The 27,358-nt window shown below is 50.0% G+C and overlaps 2 protein-coding genes across 2 annotated transcripts; one reads left to right on the top strand and one right to left on the bottom strand.

Moving 5' to 3' along the window:
• Positions 1 to 1,153: 1,153 nt before the first annotated feature.
• Positions 1,154 to 9,302, top strand: KLHL10 (kelch like family member 10). Its single transcript, XM_083155609.1, has 5 exons — positions 1,154 to 1,422; positions 3,771 to 4,260; positions 5,790 to 6,404; positions 7,521 to 7,670; positions 8,875 to 9,302. The coding sequence occupies exons 1-5, from the start codon at positions 1,298 to 1,300 to the stop codon at positions 9,241 to 9,243; spliced, it is 1,749 nt and encodes a 582-aa protein (XP_083011735.1). The 5' UTR covers positions 1,154 to 1,297; the 3' UTR covers positions 9,244 to 9,302.
• A 2,924-nt stretch (positions 9,303 to 12,226) lies between these two features.
• Positions 12,227 to 26,677, bottom strand: UQCRC1 (ubiquinol-cytochrome c reductase core protein 1). Its single transcript, XM_083155610.1, has 13 exons — positions 26,518 to 26,677; positions 24,346 to 24,486; positions 24,038 to 24,124; positions 21,622 to 21,751; positions 21,320 to 21,518; positions 20,068 to 20,147; positions 19,244 to 19,359; positions 18,904 to 19,047; positions 16,789 to 16,949; positions 15,812 to 15,897; positions 15,491 to 15,579; positions 12,862 to 12,937; positions 12,227 to 12,503 (listed from the first exon to the last, which is right to left on the bottom strand). Exons 1-13 carry the CDS (start codon positions 26,623 to 26,625, stop codon positions 12,439 to 12,441), a joined length of 1,482 nt encoding a protein of 493 aa, XP_083011736.1. The 5' UTR covers positions 26,626 to 26,677; the 3' UTR covers positions 12,227 to 12,438.
• Positions 26,678 to 27,358: the final 681 nt, after the last annotated feature.

Below are 27,358 nucleotides of genomic sequence, written 5' to 3'. Positions count from 1 at the left end.
TATGCGCCCCTGTCCATATCGGCGCTGCTATCAAAATGATAGCAGGCCGAATGTATGAACGGTCAGCATCGCTGACCGTTCCGCACGAAGCCAGGTTTGGCTTCGCCAGCATCAGGCTGGCGAAGCCCTATCTAAACAGCAGGGACAGCGCTGTCCCTGCTGTTAGGTCTGGGCTGCGCTGGGGATCTCGCGTGAACAGCGAGATCCCGCGCATGCCCAGTGCTGCCGGCCGGGGGACAGGAGATAGCGCATCAGTATTAACTGATGCGCTATCTTCAGAAAGGGACATCGCCGAAGGGGGGAGTTAACGCTCCCCCGCTTCGGCAGACAAGATGTTAATACATCTTGTCGATGTCCCTTCCTGCTTCGCCTCGCTATTGAGGCGAAGCAGGAAGTATCATAGCGGCGCGATAAGCGCTGCTATGATACATCTGCCCCACTACTTGCTATGTGGGTGCCGAAACATACCCTTGCTCCAGGCACCATGTCACCGAGCTATTCCTCTGGATGGCACAACTATCTCCTCTAGCCCCCCTAGTGCAATGCCTGGCATTAGATTACGCATGTGGCCATACACACACAGATTTATCTGCAGATCTGTCTGGTTGGAACAAAAACATGGTTACGGATGAGAGCAAATGACAGTTGACCATTTGCTTGGAAATGCTGGAAAACTGCCAAACTGTCATCTAGATGTTACCATGTTTTTGTTCCAACCAGCCAGATCTGAAGATAAATCTTACTAGTGTATGGGCACTTTAAGGCTAATCCTGGGATTGGAAGCTATAATCCCGGGATTCAAATTCCAGCCATTTTTGGGCCAAACTCCTGGATACATATTGGGGCACGAAGGGAATCCTATAGATATGACTTACTCACGTCAGTAGTTACATGTCAGATAGATTGGACTCTATGGACTAACGTCTTTTATTAACCTTAATTACCATGTTACTATGATCCCGCCTATACTGATCCCGGCTTACTATGTCAGTAGGATATAGAACAAATAATGTGCAATAATTGCCGGATAACCGCCCTCCACTTTTTCTACTGATTAAGGTAAAACAATAATAAGTAATATCTATGTGTATGGCCATGCTGCATGTGTACCATTGGTTGCCACGGTGACCTGTACTATGATGTCACTGTGGGGCCTCAGCACCGGCAAGGTTCCGTGTCAGTTGGAGGGGAGGAGCAGACACAGGGATCGCAGTGGCCATCCTCAGACGGTGCAATAGACAACTAAGATAACACCCCAGTGCCCCAAACCAGCCGCTCAGAGCACAAGATTAGCGCCATGGGCGACTGTATTGTGAACAAGATGAGACTGGATGGAGAACTCTGTGACGTTATCATCAAAGTCAATGGTCAGGAGTACAATGCCCATAAGATCATTCTGTGCGGCTGTAGTCCGTATTTTAGGTCAGTGTACATAGTGATTTGTTACAGTTAGTATTAAAGTGGCCATACATCAGACAGATTGATTTTAAGATTGATAGCGCTCATGATTGTGTCCAATTTCCCTTCAACTCCCCGGCAGTCCTTGGTGGTTTTCGGACACACAATGTACTCACACTCTGCATACAATCTATTTTACAATCAATTGAGATTGTATGATTGGGTACAATATCTTTCTGATGTATGGCCACCTTTAGAGACCTATGGTGGGCGTAACCTGATCTGTGTTAGGGATGGGACTGGTAAAGGACAATGAGTGTGATAGAGGAAGGAGCAGGGTCCTCCTGCAGCACAGAGCAGTATTCTCAGCCTCTGGTGTGGGAATACTGTGCTCCCATTACACCTCTGGATGGGGCTAGGTTCCTGCAGGTACTGTATGTCTGTCCTACAGTTCCCTATATTACATTCTGCTCCTAACACAAACTAGGAGCAATTTGTAGCCGCTGTGATCATGTAGATGAATGACACATGGGGCGAATGTAGAGACGTTGGTGTGTGAGGTAAATAATGACCCCTGTGCTGCAGCGTTATTCTTCCCTATAGATTAGTGAAGCAGGGCAAGGATTACTACATGTACTAGCATTCTATATAATAAAAGGGTAGCACTGCTCCTCGCCTCTATGGGGGGATTCAAGTGTGCTTGCCAGCAGAAACTAGATGTAGCAACGGAGCAATTTAGAGGTGCCCCTACACTGGTATGAGTGACATAAATCGCGGGAAATAAACCCAATTCACATGTGCAGCTTCTAGAAATTACATGTAGTGTTGCCCATAGCAACCAATCAGATTTTGTCTATCATTTCTCTTTTTAATCCTAGAAAATGATAGACAGAATCTGATTGGTTGGGCAACATCACTTCTTTTCATTTTTAGAAGCTTTAGTAAATTTACCACTAAATGTAGCAGGAAATGTTATGTATGCAATAGTGGCCCCAGAGGGGGGATGCAGCACAGTTCAAAATTCAAAGAGGGGAGCCACACCCACTGCCACCAACTGTTATTCCAAACTGACTCACTGGCAGTTGGTGTGGCTCCCCTATTTGAATTTTGAACTGTGCTGCATCCCCCCTCTGGATCCGCCACTGTATGTATACTCAGTGCAGTCACTTACCATGCAAAGTACTTGTAGCGCAGTATTGCTAACCCCAGTGTGCTGACTTCTGCTTGTCACCATGGGCCTCATTCAGAGATGCAATTATGGGGTTGAGTGATTATCGGTACACTGCGCATCTGTCGGTCGCACTGAGCACACACCCAAGTACTGGCCCTTAGCAATACCACTCACAGTGGCCAATTCAGTGTGGGTTGTAGTTTAGCGAAGACTTGCTAAACTACAACCTGTGATGGCAGGGGGTGGCCCAGACGCCGCCGCCGTCCTCGAGTGGTCCGGACACATCTATCTCCGTCCCCCAACAGTCTATCACCGCCCCCCATTGCATAGTTGATGCAACTTAAACTGCGGTCACGGCCAGGGCCCTGCCGCTTACCTGCTCACAGGGGGGCTGAGTCCAGGGGGGGGGGGCTTGAAGCAGCCGCCGCAGAGTCCGGGGGGGGGGATGCGGCCGCCGCTGCCAAGTAAAGGGGGAGGGAGAGCTTGAAGCGGCCGCCGCCGCAGAGTCTGGGGGGGGGGGGGGTGTGCAGCTCATATGGCTCCAAGTGGGGGGGGGAGCTAATCCCATGCCTCCCTCCAGTGGCCGGCGCCCTAGGCAAATGCCTAAGGCTGCCTAGTGGTGGCGCCAGCCCTGGTCACGCCGAGACAGAACTTGACTTTTACTAGATGTTTATTAACGTCAAATAACTTAGAAAAGGAGTCGTCGTGTGAATACACACGCGGGGCCAAGTAATAGGGTGTGAGAATCAGAGAGTGAGAGACCTTGGGAGAGTTTTTTCATTTTTGTGGGGGTTGTGGCCATCAGGGGGGACGGGGCCTCCATGAGGGGTGGGGCCATGACCCATAAAAAAAAACTAAAGATAAACTAGAGAAGGAATTTGCCTTTAGGAGTGAACCAGAATAGGCATTGGGGCTTATTCTGGTTCACTCCTAAAGGCAAATTCCTTCTCAAATGGACAAAACCATGTGCACTGCAGGTGGGGCAGATGTAACATGTGCAGAGAGTTAGATTTGGGTGAGTTATTTTGTTTCTGTGCAGGGAAAATACTGAGTGCTTTATTTTTACACTGCAATATAGACCTCACTATGAGGGTCTATAATGCTGAATGAATAACCTGTTGCTGGGCACAAGAATTTGTGGCATGAGATGGTATGTTTGGGGCAGTTACACGGTCATAATAATATTCCTCTCCCCCGACAGAGCACTGTTTTCCAGTAGATGGAACAACTCAGAGAAGAAAGACTATAAGATCCCCGGCATCTCCCCGGATATGATGAGACTAATCATTGATTATGCCTACACCCAATCGATGGCCATCACCACCAACGACGCGCAAGAACTCTTCATCGCAGCTGACCAGTTGAACGTCATGGGCATTGTACAAGCCTGCTCTGACTTCATGATCGGCCAACTTGGTTTTGAAAACTGTATTGGCATCTGGAAGTTCACTGAGAATTATCATTGCCCAGACCTCAGACACAAAGCCTACAGGTACATCATGAACAACTTTGAAGGTATCGTGAAGACCTCACAGGAGTTCCTGAAGCTTTCAGTGATGGAGCTTGAAGACCTCATAGAGAAAGATGAACTTAACATCAAGCAGGAGAACATTTTATTTGAGGCCATCATCAAATGGATCAATCATGATGTAACAGCCCGGAAGAAGTATATGTCCATCCTTCTATCTGAGGTATCTCCATCCATCTTCTGGTCTATGCACTGTTCCCGCAGAGATGTGTGATCTGGAATCGGTAAACAATATTGTGCAGAAAGCCCCTTCTGACCGATACCTTTCCCGATATCCTCTAGTGTGTATACTCAATATCATTAATGATGATTGTTGTCTGCTGAACATGCAGCTGTACAGCCAAATGACCCGATGACGTCACTGAACGATATCTCTGACTATATCCTCTAGTGTGTATGGGGCTTTAAACTGTGATTTGCGGAGATTTGCTATTGGGTCGGAATTAGGTTCTTCGCTTGCTCAAACGGGAATTTCCCAGACTTAGGACCTTATTCTGATTGATTCGGTCCTCCGTACGTTCGCCTAGGAGGACCGATGGTGTGCGTCTCCGCCAACGCATTTCTGCACATGTGCAGACGCAGGGTGCGTGCACCCACAGCGAACATTCTGTTCCCCGGGTGCACGCCCCCTACACAGGGGGCGGAGAAGGGCGGGGGCACCAGGCAGCTCCATTAGCATATGGGAATGCCCAGTGTTGCATGAGCGTTCCAATGAAAATGCTGGGCGTTCTCATGCTAATGAGGCCGTGACGCGGGGGCGGGGGGCGGGCAACTGGAGAAATTATTCGATGGTCGCAGACCATCGAATGATTTCTACCCGTCTGCGAATGGATGATTATGCAGATCATTCGCAGGCATGCGGGGGGTTGTGCGTGCGAGGATGGGGCGGCCGGCACTGTGGGCGGAGTTGCAAGCCTGCGAATTATGCAGCCTTGCGAGTCAATCAGAATAAGTTACTGAGTAACAATTGCTCCTCCCATTAGCAGATGTATACAGTATTGTTGCGTGATGTTATGACGGAACCTATATACTGCTATACTATTCACATGTAGGAAGACAGCAACAGCACATCCTCTAAATAATTATTTTTGCTCAGTATTCACTACAGAAGGAGCGGGGAAGGGGCCACATTTAAGTTGCATGGGCGTTCATAAAATTACGGTAGATGACAATACATTTACATTGGTCCTAACTAGAACTCTCCAACCTAAAAGTGGATAACACAATGGCGCCAGATGGGGACGTCCAGGGCACTAAGAGAGCTGACATTTACATAATTATTCCACCTGTCACTCACTGTATCACATAAACCTTATCGATAATGTCAAAGAGAATGTGCGGTCCATTTGTGAAAGATTATTTATGTGATATCCCCAGAAAATAGGGGCCACCCACAAATATTAAGTATCCTCTGCATTTATTGACAGGGGACTGCAAGATCTGCAGATCTTGCAGTCCCCCATAGGTGCTAATGCTAATGCCATCTTCACATATTTTCCCAGAAATCACTGGGAGAGGGTTCCTCAAGATCCCTCCCTGATAATGGCTGCTGGTGCATACATTATCAGCCGACCATGCTTTTTGCTGCAACTAAAAGACAATAATTCATAAATATGCCTCTATGTATCTGAGTGAAATATAAATCTGTCTGATAATGAGATGTAACTGATGCAATGTTACGTTCCTTGCTAGGTCCGTTTGGCGTTCATGGATTCAGTTTACCTCATGAATAGAGTCAAAACCCATGAGTATGTGACAGACAATGAAGACTGCAAACCGATTATTATTAATGCTCTGAAGAACATGTATGATCTTAACATGCATGGCGCCACCAACTCTAACCTCACACACCCACAGACTAGGCCACGCCTTCCTTACGAGATCTTATTGGCTGTTGGAGGCTGGAGCGGTAGCCCCACTAACACCATTGAGGCTTATGATGCTCGTGCGGACAGTTGGGTGAATGTTGGATGTGACACAGAGACCCCCAGGGCGTATAATGGAACGGCGTACCTGCAAGGCTATGTGTACATCATTGGGGGGTTTGATAGCATTAACTACTTTAACAGCGTGAGTCGCTTCGATCCGCACAACAAAACATGGCGGGAAGTGTCCCCGATGCACTGGAAACGCTGTTACGTCAGCGTCACCGTCCATGATAACCACATTTATGCTCTGGGCGGCTTTGACGGCATTGACCGGCTGAATACTGCGGAGCGTTATGAGCCGGAGACCAATCAGTGGACATTAATCGCCCCGATGCATGAGCAGCGGAGTGACGCTAGTGCCACCACCCTCAATGGAAAGGTAAGAGGATAACGCTGTACCCGCTGGAGGCACTTGGAGGGGTAGAAGATATTCTGGCGCTCGCTTTCATCGATCTTTCTGCCGATGTTATTAGACTAACCGTTAGGAAAGAACTCCCGTATTATATTACAATGGATAGGTTTGTTAATGCAATTCATCTATGGGGATGCGGTCAATTTGCCGGCGGTCGGGATCCCGGCGTTCAGAATCCCGACACTGGAATCCCGACCGCCGAAATCCCGAAACTTTCTCCCTCTGTGGGTGTCCACGACACCCATAGAGGGACAATAAAATAGCGTGCCAAGCGTAGCGAGGCACCGGGCCCGCTGCGTGGCGAGCGCTGCGAGCCCGCAAGGGGGGGCGATCCACGTCCCCCCCATGTCGGGATTTCGGCGGTCGGGATTCCGACCGCCGGGATCCCGACCGCCGGGATTACGTATCGGATCCCATCTATGCAGTGGCGTCAAGAGAGGGCGGAGTGGGTACTTTTTACCCAGGGCCGGTTCTGCTGTAGAGGCCCAAGCAGGGAGCCAGGAAGTGGGGAGAGAGATGACAGGCAGCCTGGGGCGGTTTGGCACTTGAAACCGGCCCGGAAAGTTTCCTGGGGGGGGGGGCGCTCACCTGCTGCTTCTTCTTTCTGCTAGCCGGGCGGAGGGGGAACGGGAGCTTGGAGCCAGCTTGAAGGCTCATGGGAGGTGCTGTGCGCAGCCCTTCCACGGCCATTTTGGATTTGAGCAAGGTGCCACGGCCCCTGCCCACGGCCCAGGCGGGGGAGCGGCCAGCCTGTTTTTAATGAGTTTTGGGCCGGCTCACCAGGAAATGGTCCGGTTTCCCGGCGGGCCAATCCGCCCCTACAGGCAGCCACCACAGTACAGCCTCTCTCCCCAGCTCAGCACATACTGCTCAGTGCGTGTGTTGAGCTGGGGAGAGAGACACCTGCAGCGGTAGCCTGTCCTCTCTTCCTCTTGTTTTTTTTTAATCATGGAGACATGGCCCCGCCCCCATTCGGTGGCCACACACCCTCCATTTTTACCAGGGCCCGGCTGACCTGTCGGCGCCCCTGCATCTATGCAACTTGTAAGTGCTGTGAACACATTTGTGAATCTTTCTTTGCAGGTCTATATATGTGGTGGATTTACTGGCAACGACATCTTGATCACTGCTGAGGTTTTCTGTCCCGAGATCGGGCAATGGAACGTTATCGCCCCAATGAGAAGTCCGCGCAGTGGCGTTGGGGTAATTGCCTATGGAGATGAAGTTTATGTGGTGAGCGTGAAATATTATTTATATGCTCTTATATTTTCCATAGTCTAACGTTAATGAGGAGAACACTTTGCCTAACCGTGTCAAGGTGCCATAATGCCACTCAAGGGGTGGAGGTTTTAGAAAATAGGCTTGAGGTTTGCAGCGGTTGTTTGGCCACCACTTGATTGAAAATGGCCACAACAGGGACCAATCAGAAGCTGCAGTGTCCGTGATTGTGGATTCTCATTGGTTCTCCCACTTACGTGCACACAGTTTTCAGCATAGGCTGAGACACTTACCATGTGGCTGCGGGCAGGCAGTACGTTCGCTTGAGGTCGTAGTTCAGGTGTCATCTGGCTGCGTCTTCTTCCTACGTCTTTCATAGATACTGCTGTGTTCAGTAGTTTTACATTTGTGACCATTACAAGTAACTGACATAAACTTGCTTGGACAGTATTTCAGCAGAATGTGCGTTACTAGAACAGTCACACAGTATATTTATTCATTCCTGCAATTGAAAAAATTATAGCATATTTTTGTAACATTTTAACCTCCAAAGGGACATGCAAGAAGGAGCTTAAGGGCAGGGGCCTATTTATAATGGGTGCAGTGTGTGCAGTGCACACGGGTCCCTGAGACCCAGCAGGGCCCACACCGCACATGCTGCTCCCATTTCTTTAAATCTGTGCCACGTTTACGGAAATGTGCAGTGGAGTCTGAGCGCCAGGCAGAGAGGGAGGGGCCAGGTTGGAGGAGGCTGCACAGGACCTCTGCCTCTCTTAAAACACCCCTGATTAGTAGGGAGGGGTTTGCAATGCAGTGAATCATTGGGTCATTGTGACCCAATCAATGCTATGTTTTGTGCACAATGGAGGGTGGAGCCACCAAGACACAATGATTTGGTCTGTGCCATCGAGGTCCTGGGAGCATCCTGGTCATAGAGGCAGAGAAGGAAAGTATGCTTTTACCAAGGAATATAAAACCTTGTATAGTCCTGATTTCAGCCCAAATCCCCACCTGAAATGTGGCCAAATTCTATTGTTCTATCTTTCCTTGTGATGAGTGCCATTCCCATGGAGCGCGGTAAATTTTTCCCAGTAACAAATTCAAAGTGAAAGTAGAAACTGCCACAGCTCAAAATTAATGTAAAAACAGTCACAGCTCAAAGTGGAAGCAAGCCATTTTGATGGGCTTTTATTTAGCTGATACGTTTTGTTTCTTACAGGTAGGTGGCTTTGATGGAGCCAATCGTCTGCACACTGTTGAGGCTTTCAGTCCGACCACCAACACCTGGCGCATGGTATCCTGTATGTACAATCAACGTAGCAACTTCGGCCTCGAGGTTGTGGACGACCTCCTTTTCGTGGTGGGAGGATTCAATGGCTTCACCACCATCCGCAATGTGGAGTGTTATGATGAGAAGAAGGGCGAGTGGTACAGCGCCCAAGACATGAGACTCAACCGTAGTGCCCTCAGCTGTTGCGTGGTGCCAGGACTCGCCAACGTTCGGGAATATACTGCCCGCCAATATGTTAGAGATGATGTTACGGCCTCATCCTCCACAAGATCACTGCTGACAGTGTCGTCAATCTGAGCACGTAACCACGACATAAATGTCTGCAGACCACCTTGTAATAAAAACCATCACGCTCATGCATTGAGTGGGTTTGTTAGATGGATATGTGCTACATATATGTATGTATGATACAAGGTTGGGTTCTAGGAGAAAGCCGTCATGTCCATGAGAAATTGGGAGGTCGACCGCATTTACTTTTTAAGACTTTAAAGGTAGCCCACTCTAATTCGGAGAATTCAGTTATTCAGCATTAAGACAAATTCCATGGACTGAACAAGAAAATAAGAACCCATTGTTATATACCAGCGGTTCCCAACCTTTATCTCTCCCTTACCCCTTGATTAGGCTTTTCAATCCACTCAATATGAAATATCCACAGTACTTACGAGTGGAGTGGAAGTGAGTGGTATGTGTGTCCTTTTATTAAGGAGTAAGAAGAGTAGTGTGCGGTCAGGGATCGGGCCCCTCTGTGTCTGGCCGCTGGCTGTGTACGGTCTCCGGTAGTGGAGGAGTAGTGTGCGGTCAGGAATCGGGCCTTCTGTGTGTGGCCGCTGGCTGTGTATGGTCTCCGGTAGTGGAGGAGTAGTGTGCGGTCAGGAATCGGGTCCCTCTGTGTGTGGCCACTGGCTGTGCATGGTGTCTGGTAGCGGAGGAGTAGTGTGCGGTCAAGAATCGGGCCCTCTGTGTGTGGCCGCTGGCTGTGTATGGTCTCCGGTAGTGGAGGAGTAGTGTGCGGTCAGGAATCGGGTCCCTCTGTGTCTGGCCGCTGGCTGTGTACTGTCTCCGGTAGCGGAGGAGTAGCGTGCGGTCAGGAATCGGGCCCCTCTGTGTCTGGCCCCTAGCTGTGTACGGTCAGGAATCGGGCCCCTCTGTGTCTGGCCGCTGGCTGTGTACGGTCTCCAGTAGCGGAGGAGTAGTGTGCGGTAAGGAATGGGGCCCCTCTGTGTGTGGCCACTGGCTGTGCATGGTCTCCGGTAGCGGAGGAGTAGTGTGCGGTCAGGAATCGGGTCCCTCTGTGTCTGGCCGCTGGCTGTGTACTGTCTCCGGTAGCGGAGGAGTAGCGTGCGGTCAGGAATCGGGCCCCTCTGTGTCTGGCCCCTAGCTGTGTACGGTCAGGAATCGGGCCCCTCTGTGTCTGACCGCTGGCTGTGTACGGTCTCCAGTAGCGGAGGAGTAGTGTGCGGTAAGGAATGGGGCCCCTCTGTGTGTGGCCACTGGCTGTGCATGGTCTCCGGTAGCGGAGGAGTAGTGTGCGGTCAGGAATCAGGCCCTCTGTGTACTGTCTCAGGGGTTCCCACTAACGCTGATATCTGAGGGCAGCGCGGGTATCTCCCAGTGGAATGCTGGCCTGACAAAAGTACGAGGAGACGCGGATGATGCTGCAGATGGAACCGGAAGTAACACAACATGGTTCATTTCCACGGCAACGGGAGACTTCTTTTTCTTCTTCCACCATTACCAATATTATTTTCAAATACCCCCCCAACCAGTCTGCAGCGTACCCCCAGGTTGGGAACTTCTGCTGTATACTATATTTGAATGCTTTATATTACATATTTAAGTGAAAGCGATAAAAAGGTAAATAAGGAAGGAAAACAACTTTTTTTTACAATTTTTTTTGTTTTGTTTACTAAAATAATGTGAAACGGAGGAGTTTTCAAACACTTTTCACATTATTTTATTATCACCTAAATGCAATAAAATGCTTCTGGAGCAGTTTTCAAAAACAAAACTTCTCCAAACCCTTTAAATCACTTTAAGAAACCATTTTGCATTTCCCCATACTTATAATGGGAAATGCGATCTGGCCAAATTTATATAAAATAAAGTAAAACAAAAAACCTGCAGTGAGCTCTGTGATGATAATTCCAGCTTCAGCTGAAGTAATCCCAGGGCTGCCCCTAGGCAGAGAAAGCAGCGGGGCCCAGAACCAGGCAGTGTGATCATCTGAACATGTCTGATGGATACACAGTGTAAAATAATTCAAATGGAAGCAGCAAGCTATATGAAGCGTCAAATTTAAATTATACTTTTTTCTGCATTACCCTTTTTGACCACTAGATGACACTGTTGAAGCATTAGAAATACGCATGTGACAGTGCCATCTTTTCAATGCTCTGCATTTTTTCTATTCTATGACCCATCAAAATAATGCTGAATTCAATCTGCTCCAACCGAGGGAGGAATTTGTACATATTTATACAGCTTCTATTAAAATCTGTAACAAAAATGAAAATAAAGCGTTTACTCCTTCAGCTGGAGCCTTCATTTCTGCCGGAACGTAATGGGGAGGGGGAGAGCGTTCCGAGGGACGCTAGATCGCTCAGCATACAGCACTGCACAGCACTGTCAGGGCCAGGAGATGTATCTATCGTGCTGAATATTAATTGTCTGGGTCATAGCGACGCACGAGGCGCAATGTAGGGTCTTTATCTAAGCGATCTGGTCAGCCCGGTGTGTGGGGCCCTTAAGCGTATAATCTGCCGTACAGTAGTGCACTTGTGCTGCCGAAAGTGTTATATGCTTCATAATGTAACAATACAGGACAATAGTGTAAAAGGCTAACAAACAACAAAACCATAGATCATTAAGTATCTGTGGTAAACCATGTAAGAGTTACATTGTACGTGCGACAGAAGAACCAATCAGATGGAGGAGTCCTATTCCTTCGGATTATCATATTTGTAAACAGCAGCTGCATCTGTGCTAAACACTCAATCTCTGAATCAGGCCCATCAATACATACTTACCACTGACTTATCAATTCCTCTTTCCTGCCGGGAGTGTCACTCTTTACTATGGTGCTTCTAGCACAGTTTGGTCTGTATCTCCCTAAAACACAGATCATACTGTGCTAGACACACCACAGCGCAAACTGTGCTAGAAGCACCATAGCAAAGAGTGACACCCCTGGCAGGGAAGATGAACTGCATGAGTTTTGAAAGGTGCAGGTTGCTAGAATGAACATTAGAAATACTGCGCTGGAAATTAACACAACTCATTCAATTTAAATTACATTTTATTCTGTGGTTCCATTTTGCACGATTCTGAAAATAAACAAAGCACGGACGACTGTGGATATTACGCACACGTAGATCCTTAAGTTCACTTTGGATCCGCTTGTATAACTGCTGGTATGGATTAGCAGAAACCACAGTTGGCGGCAAGAAAGGAAATCTCTCCCGACACAACGGGCTCCGGGTCACACGGTGTTTAGAAACGCAGCCAGTACATAGCGCTGCGGATACGATTGTAGTCAGGAAGCTGCTCAATGGGACCTACAATAAAGACAGAACGGAATCAGTGAGAACACATTATCCTCAATCCGTGCTGGCTGACCAACCCCAAATTACACATGTACTACAATATACAATACGGAGCATAATTAACCCATTAAAGCAACTATTGCAGCCCAAACAGAAAGCCACATGGGAGATTATTAAAGGCCACCTATGGGTGACATCACATCCAAACGCCCTTGAGCTGCCCAGAACGCCTTATGCATGCAAATGTATGAGATGCGATCCTGCTCCCTGCCACCAGGGGTGTCTGACCCGGAGATCATACGTGCACACATCTAAGGATATAAAATGCCGGAGCCCAGAGTTTCCTGTACTGGGCAGTAACGTAGCTTACCAACAGCAGCCACGGCGGGACACTTATCATACACGTATTTGGAGCAGACCTCCATCAGCGTCTTAGCAGTGACAGCCTGTAAATAACCAGAAGAGAGTAATGACCAAACACACACATATATATATATATCAGTCATATGGCACAACTATAGGAACACATGCGTAACATTGTCTGCAGACAGCTGTAGGAAAGGACTCGCATGTTCCATGGAAGCAGATGGGCCGTGAGGACACAGGGGGGGAAGTACATGGAAGCAGATGGGCCGTGAGGACACAGAGAGGGAAGTACATGGAAGCAGACGGGCCGTGAGGACACAGAGGGAAGTACATGGAAGCAGACGGGCCGTGAGGACACAGAGAGAGAAGTACATGGAAGCAGATGGGCCGTGAGGACACAGAGAGGGAAGTACATGGAAGCAGACGGGCCGTGAGGACACAGAGGGAAGTACATGGAAGCAGACGGGCCGTGAGGACACAGGGAGGGAAGTACATGAAAGCAGACGGGCCGTGAGGACACAGAGAGGGAAGTACATGGAAGCAGGTGGGCCGTGAGGACACAGGGGGGGGGGGGGAAAGTACATGGAAGCAGATGGGCCGTGAGGACACAGAGAGGGAAGTACATGGAAGCAGACGGGCAGTGAGGACACACAGAGGTAAGTACCTGGAAGCAGATGGGCCGTGAGGACACACAGAGGGAAGTACATGGAAGCAGATGGGCCGTGAGGACTCACAGAGGGAAGTACATGGAAGCAGACGGGCCGTGAGGACACACAGAGGGAAGTACATGGAAGCAGACGGGCAGTGAGGACACACAGAGGGAAGTACATGGAAGCAGATGGGCCGTGAGGACACACAGAGGGAAGTACATGGAAGCAGATGGGCCGTGAGGACACAGAGAGGGAAGTACATGGAAGCAGACGGGCCGTGAGGACTCACAGAGGGAAGTACATGGAAGTAGATGGGCTGTGAGGACACAGGGAGGGAAGTACATGGAAGCAGATGGGCCGTGAGGACACAGGGAGGGAAGTACATGGAAGCAGATGGGCCGTGAGGACACAGAGAGGGAAGTACATGGAAGTAGATGGGCCGTGAGGACACACAGAGGGAAGTACATGGAAGCAGACGGGCAGTGAGGACACAGAGAGGGAAGTACATGGAAGCTGGGAGCAATGTGGAGGAGGTGGACGTGTGACAGCCAACTGCACAGCAAATGTACTACAACTAGAACGCCTGGTTCTGGGGGAGAACAAGTCCATTATCATCAAATATATTATCTGTCTTGTTACGAATTCCAAGTGAGCGACTGCACTCGGCGCCTGTTCTCATCAGTACGGTACAGCACAATGGTATATGCTGGCTTTATGCAAGTCATTTATAGGACTACAGGCCTTGGACCTTATTCAGGTTCCTTCGTAGCAGGGCTCTGTTCACACGGGGACTGATGTCGCATTTCTGTGTGTGTGTACCCACGGCGAACATTCTGCTCGCACACACCACAGCAGGCAGAGTGGCGTGGGGTGCCGGCCAGCATTTCATGGACGTTCCCATGACAACACTGGGCGCTCTCATGCTAATGCGGGCATGACAGACAGGCGGAGGGTGGGCAGCTGACATTACCAGATGTCAGCTGCCTGCCCACTTCCCCCTGAACGTGCTCAGAGCAACCTTACACATCTTTCGATGGTCGGCGACCATCGAAAGATGTGGGAGGTTCCCCCTGGCCTGTGAATGAATGTTACTGTGTAAAGTCCATTTGCAGTCCCGTGAGCGAGTCGCCCTTGCGAACGGGTGGCAGCAGCAATTAGCAAAGCCGGTTTTAGTCGATTCACAAGGGTGCATCCGAGCGAATCAACCAGAATTACCCCCCTTGTCTTGGTCCTCTTGTTTGACTGGTCCTTTTGTTTGACTGGCTGATGACTACAAGGTAGGTATAATTTGAGCACATAGCCTTATTTGCACCTTTTATAACTTATACCCTGACTGGGTATCTAAACAGTTCTCTTTATGTAGAATTGTTTGGGAACATCTGCACTAGAGGCAGGTGTCACCTAGTGGCTGCAGCCATGGCTTCCCATTGAAAGCACTCCGTGCTAGTCACAGCCAATCAGCCAGTCTCAGGGGGAGGTAACTTCTCCCTCTGGGACTGCCAGTACAGGCTGCAAGTAACAGAGCATTTCCAATGGGAAGCCACGCCCCTGCTGTAATAACTGGCCTATCAGGCTTCTACAGTCTGCAGCTGATGCAGTCCTTAGAATCCTGAGCTGCTGTTTAATTTGGTATGTCTGTTGTCTGGGGGACTTGGGGTAACCCGCAGGTAGGGTTTGCAGTCTATTTCCTAGTACATGTGCCATGACGCTGGTCGATCACATTTAGGACCATCCAACTGAAGGCAGCACATTAAGCCAGCGAACTACTCAAATACTGTATATATTAGAACACGTATCTAATGCATTTTATCTTGTATGGATTTGTCTGGAAGCAAAGTACAAGCTGAACTTGTTATTGTATATCCCTTTCCTCATCCACGCTTTAAATTGGTAACTTGCAGTTTGTTCCATTAGTGGCAGTTAGGGGTCAGGAATGTAGAACAATTGGTATCTGCATCTCTGTTCTAGAGTATCACTACTCACATCAATTCTAGAATTCCATTCTTCCAAAGAAATGCGCTGCCCATAGGCCAGTACCTGGCGCCCGATATCCTCACACACGGGGGTCGTTCCTTGGAATAAGAACACAACACATCAGTAAGGATACCAAATACAGATATGCACGTGCTGGTCAATGCCATAACGCATTCGCTAGTGTGCCCACATCGCCACAGGGACTACGTCTGCCCGGGTGATACAAGTTACACCTGCAATTACACTGGCGAATAGGCGCGGGCGCAATGAGGACGGGCACATATTTACTGGTGCGCCATATATCTACCCTCTCCAGGAAATCCGACATACCATCTAACTGGGCCACCAGAGCATTTTTCAGGGTTTTTTTCGCCTGGGCCACCTCGCCGTCTGTTGCGCTGGTACAAAGACGCATCCTAAGAGTACAAACTAGATTAGAACGTCACCATACGACACGAGTCACATTTGGGAGGCTGGGAGAGTAAGAACAGTGATCGGAAACACATGCAGCCGTGTCTATGGGCTTAGTCGGGCACCAAGAGGGATGCAGACAGGGCCAGTTGCATTTCACATGTAGTGCCGGCCGTAGCTGACAGACTGGCAGCCTATCAGGAAGATGGACTGCCAGCTCCAATTGGCTGGTACTATGCTGCTGGCACTGTGTCTCTGTGAGTGGCCATCTTACAGTAAGTGTCGCACTGCCCACATCCCTTCTATTTCCGCCACATACACCCACCATCCCTAGCTCCCCACCCAGCCTCCCTCCCTTCCCCCACACTCAGCCAGCCTCCCCTCCCTTCCCCCACACTCAGCCAGCCTCCCTCCCTTCCCCCACACTCAGCCAGCCTCCCTCCCTTCCCCCACACTCAGCCAGCCTCCCTCCCTTCCCCCACACTCAGCCAGCCTCCCTCCCTTCCCCCACACTCAGCCAGCCTCCCTCCCTTCCCCCACACTCAGCCAGCCTCCCTCCCTTCCCCCACACTCAGCCAGCCTCCCTCCACACTCAGCCCTCCCTTTCTGTAATGTACGCACAGTACAGGGATAATTACTAGATTTGCGTTGGCAGAATTATGTATTAGTTCTTAACAGCGACCCACATACCCTCCTACAGAAGATCAGTTTGGTTATCCCCTACCTATAGGCTGGTGTGGGGAAGAACTATATAGAAGATACAAGTGATGGGAGGGAAGGACTAAAAGGTAGCTCAGCATCATGGAATGGAGAATGTAACAGCAAGTACAGTTGTATCTTCCATGTGAGTTCTCTGATACAGCAACAAGACAATGTGTCCTTTCCAGGTCTCTTACCATTCTGCCTGAGCGATGTGCAGCGTGTCTTCAATGTTGTGTTTGTCCGCCACAAAATGCATCCCAAACAGCCCGGTGTCAGAGTAGCGAATGTTAAACGTCTGGAAACTCTGGCAGAGCTTATACTCAGCTGCGGCACTGGCCATGTTACTAGAAAGGTTCTATAAACAAAGCAAAGAACAAAAATTACAGTGATGGGCAATTGTGGCTTTAGCTGAAGCAGCTAGGGGGAGCCGGCGCCAGACCAATGGCAACAGCTAGAGGGAGCCAGCGCCAGACCAGTGGCAACAGCTAGGGGGAGCCAGCGCCAGACCAGTGGCAACAGCTAGGGGGAGCCAGCGCCAGACCAGTGGCAACAGCTAGGGGGAGCCAGCGCCAGTAGCGACAGCTAGGGGGAGCCGGCGCCAGACCAATAACAGCTAAGGGGAAGCCAGCGCCAGAAGCTGCAGCTAGGAGAAGCCGGCGCCACTTCAGCGCCAGAAGCTGCAGCTAGGGGGAGCAGGCACCAGACCAGTGGCAACTGCTAGGGGGAGCCGGCGCTAGTCCAGCGCCAGAAGCAGCAGCTAGGGGGAGACGGCGTTACTTTAGTGCCAAAGGCAACAGCTAGGGGGAGCCGACGCCAGGCCAGCAGCAGAAGCAGCAGCTAGGGGGAGCCGGCGCCACGTCAGAAGCAGCAGCTAGGGGGAGCCGGCGCCACGTCAGAAGCAGCAGCTAGGGGGAGCCGGCATCAGACCAGCGGCAGCAGCTAGGGGGAGCCGGCATCAGACCAGCGGCAGCAGCTAGGGGGAGCCGGCATCAGACCAGCGGCAGCAGCTAGGGGGAGCCGGCATCAGACCAGCGGCAGCAGCTAGGGGGAGCTGGCATCAGACCAGCGGCAGCAGCTAGGGGTAACCGGCATCAGACCAGCGGCAGCAGCTAGGGGGAGCAAGCATCAGACCAGCGGCAGCAGCTAGGGGGAGCAAGCATCAGACCAGCGGCAGCAGCTAGGGGGAGCAAGCATCAGACCAGCGGCAGCAGCTAGGGGGAGACGGCGTTACTTTAGTGCCAAAGGCAACAGCTAGGGGGAGCCGACGCCAGGCCAGAAGCAGAAGCAGCAGCTAGGGGGAGCCGACGCCAGGCCAGAAGCAGAAGCAGCAGCTAGGGGGAGCCGGCGCCACGTCAGAAGCAGCAGCTAGGGGGAGCCGGCGCCACGTCAGAAGCAGCAGCTAGGGGGAGCCGGCGCCACGTCAGAAGCAGCAGCTAGGGGGAGCCGGCGCCACGTCAGAAGCAGCAGCTAGGGGGAGCCGGCGCCACGTCAGAAGCAGCAGCTAGGGGGAGCCGGCGCCACGTCAGAAGCAGCAGCTAGGGGGAGCCGGCATCAGACCAGCGGCAGCAGCTAGGGGGAGCCGGCATCAGACCAGCGGCAGCAGCTAGGGGGAGCCGGCATCAGACCAGCGGCAGCAGCTAGGGGGAGCCGGCATCAGACCAGCGGCAGCAGCTAGGGGGAGCCGGCATCAGACCAGCGGCAGCAGCTAGGGGGAGCCGGCATCAGACCAGCGGCAGCAGCTAGGGGGAGCTGGCATCAGACCAGCGGCAGCAGCTAGGGGGAGCCGGCATCAGACCAGCGGCAGCAGCTAGGGGGAGCAAGCATCAGACCAGCGGCAGCAGCTAGGGGGAGCAAGCATCAGACCAGCGGCAGCAGCTAGGGGGAGCCGGCATCAGACCAGCGGCAGCAGCTAGGGGGAGCAAGCATCAGACCAGCGGCAGCAGCTAGGGGGAGCCGGCATCAGACCAGCGGCAGCAGCTAGGGGTAGCAAGCATCAGACCAGCGGCAGCAGCTAGGGGGAGCAAGCATCAGACCAGCGGCAGCAGCTAGGGGGAGCAAGCATCAGACCAGCGGCAGCAGCTAGGGGGAGCAAGCATCAGACCAGCGGCAGCAGCTAGGGGGAGCAAGTATCAGACCAGCGGCAGCAGCTAGGGGGAGCCGGCACCAGGCTTAGACTTTTCTTTATAGATCTGATATCAATATCTCTAAAGAGAGCAAGCAGTGAAGTAGACTTGTTATAGGAATATGCTCAGAGACACTGGGGAATTATTGTAGGCAGGTTACTGCTGCTCAGGAACATTCCGCCTTACCTTGCCCCCTCCAAACGTAGCATCATAACTGCCAATGATGGTGTTGGCCAAGGACAAAGCCACATTATCATTACTATTCCAGGCCGGTCCTTCCACGGCAATAGCAACATGAGCCAAGGGCAAGTCGTCATTACGGGCACCGATCTGGAAAATCCAAAGAGACGGAATAATGACACACAGGACAATAGCAGGCAGTTATATTCCTTTCATTCCAATCACATAGGTGGCGTCATACAAACGTTTGGGAGTATTTTTTGCATGGAGACAGATTGAAAGGGTTAATACAATAGGTGGCAAACTACATAGGACAGGTTAAACCCCCCCATAGAGCTTGGCTTACCGCACTTCCTGTAAACCTGCAGGGAGCCAGCACAGGTATAACGCTGTCCTCATACTCTGTAGACAGACCGCCGAGGTGACGCTGAGCAAGGTCACACAGCTCCTTGTGATCAATACCTGGTGAGGAGAGAAAGCCGGTCACAGGGACTCAGGGTAAAGAGATTACAAAGACTTATACGGGGAATGCGATCCAGTGCGATGAACCTGAAATGCTGAAGAGAAGGCCCAATGCTGACCGCAACGTCACCAATCTTACCTGGTTCCCCATGAAAGGTTTGTCCTGAAACCTGCAATGCTTAGACATGGGGAAGCCAAACACAGGGGCGCATCACGCAAAACTGAATTCCCTCTGATAGAAAGTGTTAGAAGTACGGTATTTCATCTGAGTCTGGCCGGATGTTTAAAGCAGCAATCATTTACACAGCGTAACCAGGGTGGGTTTGCAGTATAAATGATCGCCACTTTAAAAATCTGGCCAGACAATATTCATCTTGCAAGATGCCATAAAGGCTCGTCACCGCCAGTCAGCGTATAGGGACCGGGTCTTCTTTAACAAGGGGAAAAAAACGTATCGCTTTGCTCTTATATGGCATTTACAGCGGAACTAACATTCCCCCTGATAATTAACTAGAGTCAGAGTTCATGTATATTATATTATTCAGGGCACATCTTACGCCTTAGTAAAGGACGTGAGAATCTCTTTGGACTGCAGAGACTCCTCAGGGGCTGCTGAGACTCCTCAGGGGCTGCTGAGATGCGCAGAGTTAGAAACACACAACATAAAAACGGTCAAACCCTTTCTGAGTGACAAATACGAGACATTACCTCCAGCAGCTGCTAGGACCATGCGAGGTGCCTTATAGTGGAGGTTGATGTACTCCAGTAGATCGGCCCGAGTTAACTTCCTTTATAAAAAATAAAAATAAACTTATTACTACAAATATACATTGCACACCCCTGCGGGTGTGGTATGACTGCCCGACATCGGAATCCCAACTGCCGGTGCCCCGGCAGGGGTATGAATGCAAAGAAGCCCCTTGCTTCGCTCACCACAGGTTCTATTCTCCCTCTATGGGGGCCCACAAGGGAGAATAGCCCCTGTGATTCAGGATCCCCCCTGTCAGAGCACCAGCGCTCGGGATTCCGATATCGGTATACTGTCAGGATCCCGACTGTCGGGCATTGATCCGGCACCGCACCCACACACAAGCCAATATTGCATCATATAAAATAGACCTTGTGGCCCGCTGCCATCTGATAACGGAAGGCCTCACACTGCTGGATAGTATACAAAGGACCACAAAGTCGCAGGCTGGAACATCTCACGCACAATGATTGCCTGTACTAGTGAGTATAGGCCACCAGAAGCGGTCAGCCATATCTAGCACACAGCGCCATCCGCACGCAAAGGTTCAGTGTCAAGGTGCGTACAGACGGGGCAATATGTCGCTGGCAATATATTGCTCAGTGTCCCGTTTTCATCTGTGACCAGAGATGATCGCAGATGAAAATGTCACATTGCCGGGAGAAAAATCAGAGGAAGTCGATTTATCGCTGGTGCACACTCCAATCGCTGGCAATATGGTCGCTCAGCGATAAGTGTACCATGTGTACACAGCTTTAGATAGACTACGTAGCACTTTCGCATCTGACACTAATTGCAAACTCTCTCAGCTAGTGGTGCATGACCGTTCCCAGCAGGAGGCAGCCTTATGTAATGGGCGGAGGGTGATTTCATTATGTGAGATGGCTGCGATGTACTGTTCTACAGGGGCACATCGCGGCCACCAACATCGCAAGCTTTGCCTCATAGGATTTTGTCATCAGCCTGTGGGCAAGTCAGAATGGCTCTGGCCACTTATCCGGGGGGCTCTGAGACCCTGCGGTAACTCCCATGGCTAATTTATTCTGTGCCTACGAGTCTCAATAGTGTTCCAATGTGGATCACCTAGACTCCCAACACAACTCCACAAGATACCAGCAGACAATGAGTGACACTTTAACATAAGGCACCAAAAAGATTTAAAAAACAAACAAAAAAGCCCCCACACCCAACCAGTATATTCCGGCCACTCACTTGGCATTTTCAGAAGGACCCACAACAGTGTGGCTCAGGGGAGTCCCCTGGTAAGCCGTGCTGTGGAGGTAATCAAAGTTCACTTCCTGCAGATTATAGTCCACTTCCTGTAACTCGCGTAGAACCACCTCTCGTGTCTTCTCAATCTGAGAGGTCTCCAAACTGTTATTCTGAACCACATCGGCCAGTATCTCCACAGCTGGGAGAGAGGAGAGGGTTAGACACAGGCGCCTGCCAGACCTTAGTCTCTGTTATGTATAGCGTTATGTCTAGCTGGGGCAGCACATTTACATTAATATTACCTTTAGGTAAATCCTTGGACAGAGCCTTTATGTAGATAGCCGTCTGCTCTCGGGTCGTATAAGTGCTTAGGTGAGCCCCCATACTCTCCACCTCCTGCTCCAGGGCAGCCTGGGGGCGTTTCTTTGTTCCCTGGAATAAAAACCCATACCAGTTATTCCACTAGCCCTCTGCAGCTACCCACTGTGTATCTGTAGGATTCCTACTGGTCATATTATATCCAGTAAGAGACAGTATGAGCTTCCTTATATCGTCCGGAATGATCCAATTACTATACAACAACTGGTTTAACACTGGTTACACAACTGGTGTAATGGTTAGCATTGCTGCCTCGCACCACTGAGGTCATGGGTTTGATTCCCACCATGGCCCTAACTGTGTGGAGTTTGTATATTCTCCCTGTGCTTGCGTGGGTTTCCTTCAGGTACTCCAGCTTCCTCACACAATCCAAAATATACTGGTAGGTTATTTGGCTCCCAACAAAATTAACCCAATAGTGAACGTGTGTGCGTGTACATGTGGTAGGGAATATAGATTGTAAGCTCCACTGGTGTAAGTGTTCAAATATTCTCTGTATAAGGGCTGCTGACTATGTGCGCTATATAAATAATAATCAATTAAGGTGTCCATACACAGGTCTGATTTGCCTGTTTTCATCCCATTCTGATGAATCGGCCAGATATATTACATGAAAATTGCAGGTGGTTCAATAACAAAGGTTACAAGCCCTCTCATATGTGTAATGTTCTCTTCTTCATTGTAATTGCCCGCAAGGCAGCCCGCTGCTTCCATTCACAGCCATTAGACTGCGCCTCATATCAGTCATTTTGTCCCAACAAGATGGCATCAAGGTCAAACATTGAGGTGGATACTGTGATCAGATTCCTGTGTCTAAAAGGCACACCAACAACTGAAAATCATTGGCAAATTGTCTGGGTGTACGGTGATAATGTCGGCCATTCAAGATCAGCAGCAATCCAGACGACCAAGCACGTCCACCGCAGGTGACAATTTGTGCCACATTGAAGGTTGGAATCAGGAGGAACAGGCTCATTTCAGTGGGTGGGGAAAAGATGATACCCGCACCAGTCTTTTATATATTGGGACTTTCTTTTCTCCCTCAATACTGGTATTTTGTAGGAATAATTTCCTTCTTGCTGACAGTAAGGAGGTGCTACCTACTACTTGAGTATCTACATATATCACAAACAAGGAAAGAAAGTATAATGTAGGTGCACTGAAAGTCCTTTAATATTAATACTAACATTAAAGGACTTTCAGTGCACCTACATTATACTTTCTTTCCTTGTTTGTGATATATCATTTCAGTGGGTGCTGTGCACATCGTAAATGAGCAACATGACAGGGAAGTTCGCAAAACAGATAGGGTGGGATTGTCTCTTGTGCACCCGACACGGTACAATGAGGAGGGAGTTCAGTCCTTCAGTCCTCCCTCCTCCTAACCTCTTTTGATCCTCCTATCCTGCCTCCGTTCCCCTCCGTTCCTACTTATCCTATTGTATTTCGTTCGTCCACCCACCTATTTTTAGTATGTTAACTCTTATGAGCAGGGCCCTCCTTCCTCACGTACTCACCCTACCTCATTACCTCACCTGTGCTCCCGTCCTGTTCTTCCCTTCCTCTACTTCATCTTCAGTCTCCTTGACTATTTTGACACCTACTTCTGAACTGATGCTGATTTTAGTTCTACCAGCTATACCCCTATTTATACTGTATCTTTCTACACACCCTGTACGTTACCTTGTAATTTGTTTTTTTTGTTTGCTATGTACGGCGCTGCGGACACTTTGTGGCGCCTTATAAATAAATGTACTACTACTACTTGTGCACCTGACACGGGTACGTGAGTGCATCATGTGACTCCGGAGATGAAACAAGCATGCATGACCTGGAAACACACATCAGCCCCACCTTCCACTCCATCAGCAAAGAATTATGTATTTTGGGACCACAGGGGTAGGCTTCTTGCTGATTTCTTCACCAAGGACAATGCTGTGAATGCGGACCGCTGTGGTGACATTTCTAGCTGCTTGTGGAGGGAGATTAGTCAAAAACAACCTGGGCAGCGTATACCTGACTGCTGGGCAGCGTATACCTGACTGCTGGGCAGCGTATACCTGACTGCTGGGCAGCGTATACCTGACTGCTGGGCAGCGTATACCTGACTGCTGGGCAGCGTATACCTGACTGCTGGGCTCTGCTAACTAGAAGCTGTGCGATCAGGTCTGACTAAGAGTTCAACAAATACATGCAATAAGAGGTTTTGCCAGCTTCTTTTTAACAATCCTCATTTAGCTGCTACAGGAGGGATCAGGTCAGGGACATAAATGAAACAGAACTAAGGAACTAGAAGCTATTAATTATAAAGCAAGTGATGATGATGATGATGATAATCACCTTGAACGCCAAATGTTCCAGGAAATACGCGGAGCCGTTGTTCTTCTCAGTTTCATAGCGGCTGCCAGCTCCAATCCACACCCCGACCTAAAGACAGATAATGGGTCAGCCACGGGTAGAGTAATGCTACACAAATCGCCAGTCACATACTGCTTAAAATCAGGAATACGGACGCTCAGGCAAAGACCAATAATAACCTCATTCATGTGTTATTATTTGAAGCTCACCTGAAAGTATGAAGGTATAGTTTAACTATTCAGCAATTAAGAAAAATAAACCCTTAATATTTTGGAGACACTGTGACTCACTGTGCAGGTGGCCTGGTTGGATTCTTCTGAAGCAACGCGCAGTCCGTTGTCCAGAGTGGTAACCTGGGTCTCAGGAATGTTGCTCAATGCCTGGGCATAGGACACGGCACTCTGATTCCTCTTTAGGTGCAGCAACGACGGCTACAAAATAAAATGTCCACAATTAGGTCAGTGAAAATTGTAAACATGTCACACCTGTGTTTGGAGTACAAGCACCCGTTCCATGCTTTCCCATGGTCCACACGCACAGATTATTAACATAATGTAGGAACATCAACTTTCACTGCTAAATAAAGCCTTTGGTCTAGTTAACAGACAACCCTTGGTACTAATATCGGCCATTCTCAAAGGGGTAGATAATCATTACCGTACAACTTTTTTTATTTTCATGTGAACTTAGTCTGGAATGTTTAGGGCACAAATGTGCCCACCAGATGTATACTTAAAGCTTCGACTGCATTCAAATAAAAAGATCAAAAACCAGACAAGTTCTGCAGCCAAACAACAATTCCCATCCCACGTTCCGCACCAGTGTTCTCCCCAGAACGTCTTTCTAGCTGGGTATGACGTATTCACAGTAGGTGATACATTGCTGAGGCTTCTGCATGCAGCAATATTCCCAGGACGGCCCCGTTACATGCCAGATGTAATAAATCACTAATGCAGGCCATACACATAAGGACCACATAGCTGACAGGGGAGAATGCACAGTAATGGAGATATTGTCCCACAATGCACCATGCAGGCAGACTACATCCAATCACGATGGCCATACACTGAACAATCATCATTCATTCAATCAAGTGGCCAAATCGCATGTGTTTGATATTATATCCGATCCGCGCTCCCTTGTGCATCAGAACTGCTTGTAAGTCTGACCTCCGACTAGGACAAGGAGACTCCTCAGGGAAAAGGGATATGTCGTGTGTATCCTGCCGCCCAGGAAGGTCCCGAGCGGTACAAGTGTATCGGCTGCGACTTCTCCCCTCGGAGTATGGAGGGCTTTAATCTGCACACTAATGTTTCCAGACTCCCTGCAGTGCATTATAGTGGTACAAACAGGCACCTTCTAGCGGGATATGCTCCTAAATAACTGTACCTTAATGGTGCACTTCCCATTAGGGCGACTTTATAGTTTAAGGTCACAAACAACCGCTTCCTAAATACAGCCTTAACCCCTTGAGTGGTGGGTTTTCCTGGGGCAGTACCAACCCACCAGGGCAGGTTTTTTCTGCCCCAAAAATACTCACCACTGAATGGGCTGCCAGCTTCTCTTCCCTGGGGCTGCTGCTGGCTTTGGGAGGTTCAGGAGTTCAGGGGCACCTGAACTCCTGAGTGGCCCCGAACTTGCCTGAGCGGGGCCTGGGGGGGAGCCTCGGCGAGGTGAGTGCCGGGGGGGGGGGGGGGGGGGTGTGCCAGATACCATATACCATGGAAGTGGTTAAATCAGTATTACAGCACAGGTAGTGTTCATTATTCTAGCCTCTTTCAAAACCTGTGCGGTTCCTCTTTCCAGTCTGGGGTGTTGGTCTGCTGAGGTGCTTCTAGCACAAGTATGGTCTGCATACCAGTGCTGAAATACAGACCACACTGTATTGGGAAGCAAATCAAAATCGCCCATGATAATAAAGGTCCATTCACACTGGGTGACTGAGCTGAAACCCGCTCAAAACAGCAGATGAGCGGCTTTGAGGACAGGATAGTGCTGCGCTATGCAAAGCCGCCCTCCCCACAGCGATGCCGGCGATAATCGCCCAGTGTGTATGGACCAGCAAGAGACTTTCATAGCGGGTCACCTTATTTTGGTATCTAATATTTAGTATTGCGTTTTATATATTTAACATAAAAGTAATAACCCTACAGTGACCCCATATCACCCTATTATCAGCACCGCGGGTGCTGTGTGCCAGACACTGGGCAGCCCAGTAACCTGCATGTATTATATACGGCCACTGACATTACCACAGCACAGAGGACGGGGCCTAGTGTCCCCCTGTCAGTGCGGCCGTATGCTGCCGCCCCGCTCCGCCAGCCCTGTGCCCGGGACTAGGTGACCTTCACACCCCTCACACCGCTTCCGCTGCCTTGCCCCCTCCTCCCGAGCCCTGGCTGAGGCAGCCTGAGCAGCCCGCCACCCCTGCCAGTAAGGATGCGCCGGAGCTCTGTACCCACCGAGCGGGAGGCGAGGAGGACTCTGCCGGCCGCTGCGCTCCCGGCTCTGCACACGGACGCCGCCATCTTCCAGCTGACAGTGGGGAGACTCGCAAGGCGCATGCGCATGGGAAAGCACAGGAGTGGGCGCGCCGCCTGCCGGGGATGATAAGGCACAGCGGCCGCTGCTGGTGGAGGTCTGTACTGCAGCAGCTGTTCATAGGAGAGAGAACCGCACGGAACTATATTGGGGGTTATTCTGGTTCACTCGCAAAGGCCACTCTCTAATGGAGAAAACCATGCTGCAGCTGCACTGCAGGTGGGGCAGATGTAACATGTGCAGAGAGAGTTAGATTTGGGTGTTTTATTGTTTCTGTGCAGGGTAAATACTGGCTGCTTTAATTTTACACTGAAATATAGATATCAGTTTGAAGTACAAACCACACCTAAATCTAACTTTCTGCACATGTTACATCTGCCCCACCTGCAGTGCACATGGGTCTGTCCATTAGAGAGAGAATTTGCTTTTGCAAGTGAACCAGAATAACCCCCATATCGCCTGTCAAAGCTGTAATGTTTTTTCCCCCTAGGATAATATGGGACCCGTCAATTCCGACCCCCACCCGGTTCCGATGGCTGCCTGTTCCCGCCCTGGCATCATAGAAGCTTCTGGTTGAACACATTCAATTCCAAATCGCTGGGCCTTCAATATGATACCAGGCTGGTCCATATCGGCAAATCGGTTTCAGAGATATTGTGTGTAAACCGATTTTTTTATTTTTGAAATGTAATTTCATGGCTGTTCATGTTCTTTGAGGGCAGATTACTCTGGAACCAAACGTTCCAGTTTCACTGGACCAAA

This window comes from Crinia signifera, chromosome 8, assembly GCF_055691185.1.
Source record: "Crinia signifera chromosome 8, ASM5569118v1, whole genome shotgun sequence".
NCBI lineage: Eukaryota > Metazoa > Chordata > Amphibia > Anura > Myobatrachidae > Crinia > Crinia signifera.
This window is presented reverse-complemented; position numbering and strand designations above follow the sequence as displayed.

Bases quoted from the DNA above. Each gene is read 5' to 3' on its own strand.
- UQCRC1 (XM_083155610.1), bottom strand. From the start codon at position 26,625: ATGCGCATGCGCCTTGCGAGTCTCCCCACTGTCAGCTGGAAGATGGCG. The intron at 21,752-24,037 runs GTGATTATCATC...TTTTTATTCCAG, and splicing joins TGGAACATTTGGCGTTCAAG to GGAACAAAGAAACGCCCCCA. The intron at 19,360-20,067 runs GTAATGTCTCGT...TCTCCTCACCAG, and splicing joins GGTCCTAGCAGCTGCTGGAG to GTATTGATCACAAGGAGCTG.
- KLHL10 (XM_083155609.1), top strand. From the start codon at position 1,298: ATGGGCGACTGTATTGTGAACAAGATGAGACTGGATGGAGAACTCTGT. The intron at 4,261-5,789 runs GTATCTCCATCC...GTTCCTTGCTAG, and splicing joins TGTCCATCCTTCTATCTGAG to GTCCGTTTGGCGTTCATGGA. The intron at 6,405-7,520 runs GTAAGAGGATAA...CTTTCTTTGCAG, and splicing joins CCACCACCCTCAATGGAAAG to GTCTATATATGTGGTGGATT.